Source organism: Seriola lalandi, unplaced genomic scaffold (assembly GCF_002814215.2).
Source record: "Seriola lalandi dorsalis isolate HSWRI2012SDOR001 ecotype SW California unplaced genomic scaffold, Sedor1 jcf7180002054902, whole genome shotgun sequence".
Lineage (NCBI taxonomy): Eukaryota > Metazoa > Chordata > Actinopteri > Carangiformes > Carangidae > Seriola > Seriola lalandi.
Window position 1 is genome coordinate 942,247 of NW_019525454.1, and position 12,249 is coordinate 954,495.

Here is a 12,249-nt window from a genome sequence, read left to right on the forward strand (position 1 = left end):
CAGTTTAACTGGGTCCAGACGTCAAACCGCTTCCTCCAGTCTCTGATAAACGCTTCAGACATTGTGTCTGATTTACGAGCTTCTTAATAATCTAATAATAATCTAATTATGACTCAACAGCTCGTTACTGTGTGTAAACAACAGAACAAAAACCAGAGGTCACAGCTTCAGGTCTTTTCTGTCTAACAGAGAAATAGTTTTTTATTAATAATGAGATGATAAATAATAAATACATGTGGATGAAGTGAAGCAGTGTGTGTGTGTGTGTGTGTGTGTGTGTGTGTGTGTCCTGAGGCCTGAGATCAGCCGATCTTCTGCAGCTTCATTAAACCTGCACAAAGTTTAATCCTTCGTCTGAGAATATTGATCAACAGACAGACACAGAGATCCACAGACAGCTGATCAATCAGTTTGATCAATACTCTGAGACACACACACACACACACACACACACACACACACACACACACAGACTGACTGAACTAATTATCATCAGCTTCATGTTTTCTCTTTTTTCAAAACGCTGCAGCCTGTGGTGATGAGAGGCTGCTGGAGTCTGTGTGTGTGTGTGTGTGTGTGTGTGTGTGTGTGTGTGTGTATGTGTCCTGTTCAGTCTCAGTCTCACTGTCTCTCCTGCTGCTTCACTAATCCCATTTCCTGCTTATCATCCTCTTATCTACAACACACTCAGTGTGTGTGTGTGTGTGTGTGTGTTCACTTCAGTGTGGTATATGTACATGATATGTGTGTGTTTGTGTGTGTACTTTAGTATGGTATGTATGTGTGTGTGTTTTGCCTCACTAAACAGTTTTTCAGTGTGTGTGCTGACATCAGCTCACTCTACACTGTTATCTTTGTGTGTGTGTGTGTGTGTGTGTGTGTGTCTGTGTGGGGGTTAATGTTCCCACAGTTCTGACTTGCCGGCTCTGCATTAAGACAACTGCTGCTCTACAAACACACACACACACACACACACACACACACACACACACACACACACACACACACACACACACACACAAGCAGCCCATGTGACCAGAACAGGGAGCAGACAAAGACCTGAGACTGGTTCTGTAGTTATGGAGCGTTTTGAATCACATGACCTTTGACCTCAGAGATAAACAGTGAACCAGCCTCACCACACGTCGTGCTGCGTTCAGGGTCCCACAGTGTGGTCGCACACAGCTGACCAGACAAGACATTAGAGGAAGTGACATCACAGGATGATCAATTACGTGACAATAGTTGCAGATTAATTAATGAATTGATTGTTGCAGCTCCTCCGGGCTCCAGCAGCACATTATGATGTCATAGTGAAATTGACCTTTGACCTCTTGGATATAAAATGTCGTCACTTCATCATTTCATCCTTAAGGACATGCGAGTTCAATTGTGTCATAATTAGTGAGTGAATAAACCAAGTTATGGTCAAAGAGGTTGTGATGTCACAGTGATGTCACAGTGATGTCACAGTGACTGTTGGAGCCATTTTAAGAGTAAAAACAAGACAAATCTAATGGTTGGATGACGGAGGTTTGATCGTCCTGTAGAAGAAGAAAGAAGCTGAGAGGAAGCAGCGGACGTCCTGCAACACATCACACCTGACAGCGACGCCGTTTATGAAAAGCCTTCCTTTATTTGTTTACAAAGAACATAACGATCAGTGTTATTGATCACTGATCGGATCACACACTGCATTCCACTGATAAGACACAAGCGGTGGATCAATCATCGGTTTAAAGCTGCAAAATGTTTCTGCTACCATCCGCGATCCAGCCTGTGTGTCACAGTCAATCTGGTCCCAGTGAAACAGGAAACGACAGTAGAACCGGTTCCTGCTGGTTCTCGACTGAACAAGAGAAACACTTGGACAGATGAGAACCAGCAGGAACCGGTCGGTGTTTCACTGGGACCAGATTGACTGTGACACACAGGCCGGAGCATCAGGAGTGACTTTAAAAGACGTGGAGATAAACATGTAATAACTGGTTAATAACAGACTGTGATGAGAGTCAGATGTAGGAACATGTTGTTGATGCAGAAGCTCAGAGACGTTTTTATATTTCTCATTAACCGGTGACTTTGTGTCTGTTACAAGAATCAGAGGTTTGTAAACAACGAGTCGATCAATCAGCAACTAGTTTGATAATTGATGAATCACTGAGATCGTTTGGTTCCAGCTTCACGACGACATCGTTTTCTTCTAAAGGAAACTGATCTGTAGACCAGTTGTTACATGTTTATGTTATTACATGTAATAAGTTTACATGTTATTACATGTGGTTGTTAAGGGACAAACGGAGGGTCGGAGTAACGAGTTACCAGACGGAAAAGTGTGTTTGCTGTGAAAGAGGAAGAGGAGAAATCTGATGGACAGACGTCACTTTTCTCTCTAGAAAACATCGCTGGTGGAGGAGTCTGTGTCTGCTGCTGCGCTGACCTCCTCCATCACCTGCTCCTCCTCTTCCTCCTCCTCCTCCTCCTCCTCCTCCGGTCTGATGGAGGGCAGATGAACATCCATCCTCCTGGATCCTCCCTCCTCCTCCTGCTCGTGTCCGGCTGCAGAAACAAACCCAGCTCATCAGTTCCAGTTCACCCACGTTACTGCAGGTAAACTTCATGTTACCATGGAAACAGAGACACAAGATTATCGTGAATAAAATACAGGAACCAGCGGCAAGAGATCCTGACACCTGTGTGAAGCATCAAACTTCCATTCAACTTTATTGATCGCTCAGAGAAACAGAGAGAAAAAGATGTTTTTACATTTAAGTTTCAAGTCGACGTCGTCTTGGAAACAAATCTGTGTGTGTGTGTGTGTGTGTGTGTGTGTGTGTGTGTGTGTGTGTGTGTGTGTGTGCCAACAGCAGCTCTCTGTCTCAGCCTGTGAGTTCAGTTGGTTTCTCTCAGCATGTCAAACATCAGTCTGAGAGTTTCACACAGAACCAGAACCAGAACCAGGACTAAGACCAGGATCAGGATCAGGATCAGGACCACAGAGTGGAGCTGTGTTGGAGTTCGCTCAGTTCTAATTGACACTGAGGTGTTTCAGTGTGCAGCTGCAGCACTCAGGTGTCTTCAGGTGTCTTCAGGGTCTTCAGGTGTCTTCAGGTGTCTTCAGGTGTCTTCAGGGTCTTCAGGTGTCTTCAGGTGTCTTCAGGTGTTTTCAGGTGTCTTCAGGTGTCCTCAGGTGTCTTCAGGTGTCTTCAGGGTTTTCAGGTGTCTTCAGGTGTCTTCAGGTGTCTTCAGGGTTTTCAGGTGTCTTCAGGTGTCTTCAGGTGTCCTCAGGTGTCCTCAGGTGTCTTCAGGTGTCTTCAGGGTCTTCAGGTGTCCTCAGGTGTCCTCAAAGCGGAGAGGATTTCTTCTTGTGGGACAATAAAGATCTGAACTGAGCTGTTCTTGGATCCAGGTGTTCTGTGAACATGGACACAGCTGTTTGAAGCCGACTGCAGACACACACTGATCCTGATCCTGATCCTGATCCAGATCCAGATCCTGATCCTGATCCAGCACCGGGACCTTCAGCCAGTCTTTGATCCTGCTCCACGTAGAGAGACATAAAAAAAATCCTTCGTCTCTACATAAAAATCTGTCCTGTCTATCTCTGAATCTCCACTAACAAAATGTCCCTCCCATTAGCTGGTTGTCACGGTTACTGAGCTTGTTCTAATTAAGGAGACAACGATGAAACTGACAGACCTTCAACTTCACACACACACACACACACACACACACACACACACACACACACACACACACTTATAGGATTGGTTGGTGAAACGTGATGATAAACACCAGCAGAGTCGCCCACTAAGACGTTTCCATGACAACCACAGACAGAGCTATCTATCTGTCTATCAGTCTGCTGCATGTTGTTTCCTCTCTGTTTAACTTCTTCTCCATGTTTGTGTTAAAAATAAAGGTTTTACTGATGATGATGATGATGATGATGATGATGATGCTCACCATCACTGAGCTCATACATTTTAAATCACATGACACAGTCCTGTACGAACTTAGGTTTAGAGCAGAAATGCGTCTTGAGTCAAACTGATCCTGAGTCAGGTCTCAGGGTGTGACACTCACGTACACACACACACACTCACGTACACACACTCACACACGTACTCACACACGTACACACACACACACACACACACACACACACACACACACACACACACACACACACACACACACACAGAGTGTAACAATACACTAAAACAACTCAGCCAGTGTAAACATTACCATGTATGGCTCTGTGCGGAGTCAGTGTGGCGCTACACACACACATAATGATGTTTTAACTGTGTGTGTGTATGTGTGTGTGTGTGTTTGTGTGTGAGTGTGTGTGTGTGTGTGTGCTGTTTTCTTCTCTTCACTCAGTTTTTCCTGATTCTTTCCTGTGTTTCTCGTCTCTGTGTGTGAAGTGGTTTTATATAAAGTTGTACAAACAGGTTTTTGTAAATGTGGAAAATGTAAATAAACTTTGTGATTAAACACTGAAGTGTGAATCAGCTGATTGTAGTGAATCAGCTGATTGTAGTGAATCAGCTGACTGAGGCAGTGGACAGAGACATGGCGCCCTCTGCTGCTCAGATGATGCTCTGCAGTTTGTCACCACAGTTTTGACTTCACACACTTTATGATTTAAATAAACTTTCTTTTTTTAACTAAAGATAAAATGTGAATGAAAATGAAGCTGCTTCTGTCTGATGGTTATTTTAGATTTGACATTAAAAACATTTATTTTATTATTATTTGGATTTTCTCATAATTAAACAGTTAAATGTTAATTTGATCAATGAGAATCTAAATGATTGAACTGGTGAGAAATCCTAATACTATTGATTGATTGGCTCTGAGAGTAGATTTGTTTAATCAGAAAGCCAATGAAATAATCAACATGTGTGTGTCTCTTTGTTGTGTAATTGTTGAATGATGGTAACTATGGTAACCACAGCCCTGACTGCAGTAAGAGTCAGTGAACAGGAGTAAAAAACAAACACAGGAAGTGTTTCCTACCTGTTTGTCCGTCGGACTGTCTGACCAGGGCGGGAGCAACCTACTCACACACACACACACACACACACACACACACACACACACACACACACACACACAGAGTTAATGTTGTCTCACTACAGTGGTTTCTTTAGTGTGTGTGTGTGTGTGTGTGTGTGTGTGTCTCACCTGTCCTACTGCATGAGGAGGAGGAGACAGTGACAGGTCGGTGTGGAGGTCAGAGGTCAGTGTACCCTGTGGATCCATCATCAGGTCGCCCATGGTAACAGAGCCCTGATTTGTCGCATCAAGACTGAGCTCTGACACGTCTGAGGAAGCAGACAGAGGTCAGAGGTCACACAGTGATGATGTCACCACCTGACACACAGCACATTGGATTTTGCCCTCAGTCGTACCTGCACACTGACTGATCTGTCCAGGTGAGGAGGTTTGACCCCGCCGGGCTGCCGTACTCTTACTTCTGGGATTTGTAGTCCTGAGATTTTTTGTAGTCCCATCGTCTCTCACCTCTCCTGCACTCACTTCCTCCTCCTGATCCTGGTCATCCCTCCCCCAGGAGCCCTGAGGACACAGCAGGTCAAAGGTCACTGTGTGTGTGTGTGTGTGTGTGTGTGTGTGTGTGTGTGTGTGTGTGTGTGTGTGTACCTCTGGTTGTGGTCTTTCTCCTCGGTGTGTGACTCCCTGCTCCATTTTGGTCAGCAGGGTCAGCAGGAGGTCGTGACCTCTGACCTGTCCTTCACTGGGGGGGTCATAGTCCTGGAGGAGGGACAGGCAGGTAAAACTGAACTACTCCCACTGGTGTCGATCAGTGGGGGACAAACAACCTTTGAAAAATACAAACTGTGTCTCACCATGTCCTGCAGCTCCTGCAGAGAGCTGGAGAAACTGCAGACGACCTCGTCCTCTGAGAGACAGACAGAGACAGAGACAGAGTCAGAGTCAGACACAGAGTCAGACACAAAGACAGAGTCAGAGACAGACACAGAGACAGAGTCAGAGACAGACACAGAGACAGAGTCAGAGACAGACACAGAGTCAGAGTCAGAGACAGACACAGAGACAGACACAAAGACAGAGTCAGAGACAGACACAAAGACAGAGTCAGAGACAGACACAGAGACAGACACAGAGACAGACACAGAGACAGAGTCAGAGACAGACACAAAGACAGAGTCAGAGACAGACACAGAGTCAGAGTCAGAGACAGACAACCAGAGACAAATACAAACTGTGTCTCACCATGTCCTGCAGCTCCTGCAGAGAGCTGGAGAAACTGCAGACGACCTCGTCCTCTGAGAGACAGACAGAGACAGAGACAGAGTCAGAGTCAGAGACAGACACAGAGACAGAGTCAGAGTCAGAGTCATAGTCAGAGTCAGACACAGAGACAGAGACAGACACAAAGACAGAGTCAGAGACAGACAGAACGCTAAGCTAATGACGCTAATTAAAACACAGTTTTAAGAAAATGACAACGTAGTCGTGTGGACGCAGCCTAAGACCAGAGGTGGCGCCACAGATCACGTCCTCTGCGTGTGTTGTTGTTAATGATCAGTTTAAACAAGAAGAAGAAAAGTTGCAATGTTTTGTCTGTTTGTGTGAAGTTTGTTGAATGAAGATGTGGTGGCGATGGCGATGGTGATGATGATGATGATGATGATACCTGTCATGGCAGCCAGCTGGTTGACACTGATGAGCAGTTCTCCCTCTGAGATGTGTTTCAGTGCTGCGGTCACTGTGCTGCTGCTGGAGCTGGAGCTGCTGCTGCTGCTGGAGTCGCCTGAGGAGCTGGAGGGGGACGCTGGTCCGGGGTCAGGATCTGGACGAGGAGGAGACAGGGACGGAGCAGGCGGGATGGAGGGAGGAGGGGGAGGAAGGGGAGAGGAGACAGGAGGCTCCTCCTCTGCTACTGACATCACCAGCGGATGCTTGTGTGTAACTAGGTGTTCCTCTGGTCTCTCCTCGTCCAATGGCAGCTCAGCATCTCCCCAGGTCAGAGCGCGCGGCGCTTGATGAAGGGCAGGTGGACTTGCTGCGGAGGGGGCGGGGTCTGGACTGGGTGTGGGCGTGATCACAAGCTCTGAGGTCACAGTTAGAGAGAAACAGACTACAGCTCATTCATTTCCTCTTGAGATAATCAGCTTGTTTTCAAGGAAGTTTTCAGACACAAGAACAAATAGTTTAACAGTGATGCTAATAATGCTAACACAAGGCTAATGTTGCTAATAATGTTAACTCTACTTCTGCCAATGTTTATATTAGTAATATTACAAATGCTAACACTTGTACTGATACTACTGTGACTAATGCTAACATTGGCACTATTATTTCTCATTATTGATATTAACACTATTATTACTATAATATAACTATAATTAATGCTAATAGAAGTAGCAGTGCTACTACTGCTATTGTTAATTTCAATGCTACTACTAAATACTACTGCTAACAGAGCTAATGCAGCTGCTATTTCCAACCTGGCGCTGTGATTGGCTGAGGAGACTCCTCGTTCAGCAGGCTGGTCGGTTCAGATGGAGGGGGTGTTGTAGGGGGCGTGGTCTCTCCGGTGGGCGGGGTCAGAATGGGTGGCGGGGTCGGCACTGGCGTAGGAACCAGAGGAACCAGTGTGTCCTGGAAAAGAAGAAGTTGGATCCAGATCAGAACACAGAGACACTTTAGACTGGAGTTTTTCTCTGTCCTCAGGTTTCGTACCTCCTGGTCTCTTGCTGGTTCTGGTTTTGGTGGTCCCAGTCCTGGTCCTGGCCCCGTGTCCAGTGGATCTCTCTGTCCCAGCATCAGAGCCACAATCTCTGTCAGAACTTCATTAACCAGCTGCCGGATCAGAGCCGAGTCCACCGACACGCTGGAGTCCACAAACAGCTGCAGACCTCCGCCCCCTGCAGCCTCCACTGAACACACAACAGTCACAGGTCAGAACCTCTACAGTCAGTCCTGGACCGGGACTGAGACCAGGTCCACATGAGGCTTCCAGCCTGTCTGCAGAAACCTGCTCTGATTGGTCCATCTGTCTGTCCACTCACCTATGTCTGAGGTGACGCTCCGCTCCTCAAGCTCCGATTGGTCTGTGGAAACATTCTGGGCGGGGTCAGAGGGAGGGGGGCGGTACATCTCTGAGATCATCCTGGACATCAGCTGCTGCTCCACCCTGAACAGAAACAAACAGAATATAACAGAGCCACAACATGCTGTCGGCATCCAGTTTAGACCGGTTCAGACCGGTTCAGACCGGTTCAGACTGGTGTCTCACCATTCTACCAGCCGGTTCTCCAGGGCGTCTCTCTGGTGGTCGGTGTCCAGGATGGAGGTCTGACCCTGGGCAGGGAGGGCAGAGCGGGCCTGGGGAGGGAAGACAGGACCCTGGTACAGGACCGGAGGAGGAGACAGACCCCCGTCCAACTCCACAGCCTCCTCACCCACCACACTCACCTCCTCCTGAGGGGAGAGGAGAGGAGGAGCGGGATCATGTATGAAGGTTAAGATCAGACGTTACAGTTAATTTAACATAATAATAAAATAATGTATAAAAAGAAAGAAACTGAGACACAAAACCTTCAGTTCAATATGATAAAAAAGTGAAACCTCCTGCAGCGAACTGATTCACTGACTTATAAAACAGTGAATAATGATGAAATTCCTTCAGTTTAAGATGAAGAGGACGACTTTACTTATAATTGATTAATCATTTATCAAGCAAAAATAAATTTAATGTTCCAGCTTCTGAAAAGTGACAATCTGCTGCTTCTTCATTTTTAAAGCAAATTAAATAATCTGTCCAAATGTGGCTTGTTTCTCCCTCTGAGGCCATTCATTGGAAAAATTACATTAGCCACTTGAAATTTCAAAATTTCAAGATGGCCGCCATTTCTGGAATAGGAAACACATCTTTTACCACAGAGTTTTACCCACAGGACGGATTTCAATGACTTTGTAATTGACTCTGATGTTCTACAGTGGGATCAGGTTCAGTGTTGAGTCTGGATCAGGAGGCGGGCTTCTGTCTACGTCCAGCAGGTGGAGCTGTGGGACTGCAGCTGAGTCGCAGCTGAAACCACTTCCTACAGTAGGAGGAGGAAAATGAAGGTTACCTGGACGACATCAGCTGCAGACAGGAAGTCAGTTCCAGGGAAGACGTTCTCCTCATCCTCCTCTTCCTCGCTCTTCGTCTCGATGATGATGTGTGATGGAGGAGGAGGAGTAGCTTCACTTGCATCCAGCTGCTCCTCCCTCTGTTGACACAACAACACCTGTCAGTGACCTCTGACCTCTGACCTGCAGCTTTCTGCTTGTTTTTCACATCACTGCAGCCTGATGTTTGAATGATGTTCTTCCAGCTGTGTTCACCTCCACATGACATCATCATTTTACTCAGGTAACAGAAACTTACTAATACACAATCAATCAGACCAGCTCACCTGTGAATCAGACTGTTGCTCAGGTGCTCCAGCCACCATGGCAACTGCAGCAGAAGTGGGAGGAGGTGCAGGTGGTGATGTCACTTCCTGCAGACGCTCAGTAAAACACCTGGAGGAAGAATCCATCCTGCGACGACCTGGGGTGGGGGGGTGGACAGTAAACTTTATTTCTATTGTAAAACCTCCAGGGGAGAGTTAATAATAATTAATAATCTGTGGATGTGAACTGACCCAGTGGGATCGCCATGGGAACGGAATAAGAGTCAGCGGGAGTCACTCTGAGGTCGGCGGGGTCACTAGAGGCCATGTGGGAGGAGCCGAAGACAAGGCGATGATGAGGTCGTCTGGGTGATGGACTGAGGGGAGGAGCCAAGCTGGTCTGAGTCTTACAGGACTTCACCTTCACACCTGAGAGAAAGACGTTTGTAAAAACTTTATTGACAGTGGCAGAAACATGACAGTGATGCTGCTGTTATATGGAACATGACCCCCCCTTAAAAATCAAACAAACCTCTGACGCTCTCCACCAGGCGGGGGCGGGGCTTCCTGCTGGGCGGTGACACAGGTGAGCTGAAGCGCAGGTACGGACTTTTCTTCAGAGTTCGTCTCAGACCTTCATAAGGAGCTCTGCCGTACAGATGTGTCAGGTACGACTCTCCCTCCACCTGTCCACTGTCTGTCGGCACACCTGGGACTGTGCTGCCAGGCTCCGCCCCCTGCACCTGCAATCAGACATCGTCAATAAAACTGAATGATCCGCTCGTGTTACTGAACAAATCAATTAGAGTCCAGTCTAACCACTCTGTGTCGAGCTCTCTGCCCTCGGCCTCCTCTCCCTCTGAGCGCGCTCAGTGGCCTCCCTCTCCCTGAGTGGGCGGAGCTCCCAGCAGCCACCAGCTGTGATGTCACCACAGTATCCTCAGAGGACGTCTCAGCCTGAGGATCAGAAGACAAGACGTCAGTGTTTTTGCAGGTTCAACAAATCAATTCAAAACCATTTTAACACCTGGTGATCAGTCGAATAATTAAATATAATTATAATCTAATCATAATTTATTTAAACTCTACATATTCATTTTACTTCAGGTCAGAGGTTAGAGGAATTTCCATCCAGTTTTTGCTGAAGATAAAAACGATTCAAAATGAGCTTGAAACTTTTTAAGGAGGAAAACATTTAAATTTATTTAATATTTATATAATTTTTTTGAAAGAAGGGAATTTAATGTTTTTCAGACTGCAGATATGTGGAAGAATGAGAACAGAATGACATAAATAATAATTCAGCCGTTTGGATAATCAGTTAACACGCAGCTCATCTCTCATCACAATAATAAACTGAACACCTGTGAGGTTTGGACTTTTGAAAACGTCACTTCGGATGGGAATTTGATGTGATATGAAGCTACAGCTAGCAGCTGGTTAGCCTAGCTTAGCATAAAGACTAGAAACAGTGGGAAACAGCTGGCTTGGCTCTGTCCAAAGGAAACCACATCCATCTACGAGCATCTCTAAAGATCACTGATTAACATGTTACACTGAACTCACCTGCACGTCTTTGGATAAAGTGCTGATCCAGGCGTCCACAGTCTTCTTGATCCGGACCTCCTCGGTCGAGTCTCTGCAGAGGACAGAGGACACAAACTAAACACAAAGAGATCAGAGCAGCCGAATGGACGGTCACACGCTCTTCAGCAGATTTTATATTCTGCGTGAAAACAGACGTACATTTTAATTTTTAAGTCTGGAGAATAAAAAAAAAAAACAGAAGAAACAGGTCGACAGCAGAGAGAGAATCTAAACAGAGACAGAGGCTCTTCAGGCTGACAGCTGTCAATCAAAGTCACCTCAACGCTGCCGACAGGATGCTCTAAGGCAGCTGTCAATCAATACCATCACACACACACACACACACACACACACACACACACCAGTATAACACACATGAAGCATGAAGCATGAAGCCAGTTAGCTATCTGACAGTAAAAATAAAGCTAGCTGTTAGCGAGGTATATAAATAATGATAGCAGCAACGTTAGCATGAAGTTGTCTATTTGGACCCACAAGCACTACCTCGGCCTCTCTGTTGGCAGACATAAAGTTAGCGTTGGCTACCTGTTAGCAGCCAGTGCCTCCAGTTGGCAGTGTAGCACCTCTCCTGTCTTGGCTCTCAGCAGCGCCTCCAGGTTCTCCTCCAGAACCTTCTTCTGTCTCCGAACCTGGCGGAGAACCTGACCCGCCTCCTCCAACATGGACGGAACCACAGGCCTCCTCTGGACCAGCACGGACTTGGAATGGAACTTGGCTGGATTTTGATGGGATTGGGATTGTTGGGACTGGAAATGGTTTGGTTGTGACTGGTTTTGATGATGCTGAGGTCGTTGGAGCTGGGACTGGTTTTGTTGGGACTGGATTTGTTGGGACTGGAATTGTTGGGACTGGTTTTGTTGGGACTGGTTTTGTTGGGACTGGAAGTGGTTTGTTTCGGACTGGCTTCGATGGAACTGAGGTCGTTGAAGCAGGGACTGGTTTTGTTGGGACTGGTTTTGTTGGGACTGGATTTGTTGGGACTGGAATTGTTGGGACTGGTTTTGTTGGGACTGGTTTTGTTGGGACTGGATTTGTTGGGACTGGTTTTGTTGGGACTGGTTTTGTTGGGACTGGATTTGTCCGGACTGGTTTTGTTGGGACTGGATTTGTTGGGACTGATTTTGTTGGGATTGGTTTTGTTGGGACTGGTTTTGTTGGGACTGGATTTGTCCGGACTGGTTTTGTTGGGACTGATTTTGTTGGG

The 12,249-nt window shown here is 46.5% G+C and overlaps 1 protein-coding gene across 1 annotated transcript; it reads right to left on the bottom strand.

Annotated features, from left to right (window-relative positions):
* Window positions 1-1,613: 1,613 nt before the first annotated feature.
* kiaa0586 (KIAA0586 ortholog) lies at window positions 1,614-12,244 on the bottom strand (the record flags this gene model as incomplete). The annotated part of the gene is made up of 18 exons (XM_087169645.1): window positions 1,614-2,559; window positions 5,026-5,065; window positions 5,194-5,333; window positions 5,421-5,586; window positions 5,671-5,781; window positions 5,877-5,929; window positions 6,689-7,105; window positions 7,503-7,656; window positions 7,738-7,934; window positions 8,067-8,191; window positions 8,294-8,478; window positions 9,132-9,272; window positions 9,459-9,595; window positions 9,690-9,866; window positions 9,970-10,180; window positions 10,257-10,394; window positions 11,004-11,076; window positions 11,571-12,244. Coding segments are annotated over 18 exons (3,306 nt in total), but the record flags the coding sequence as incomplete, so codon positions are not given.
* Between the last annotated feature and the right edge of the window lie 5 nt (window positions 12,245-12,249).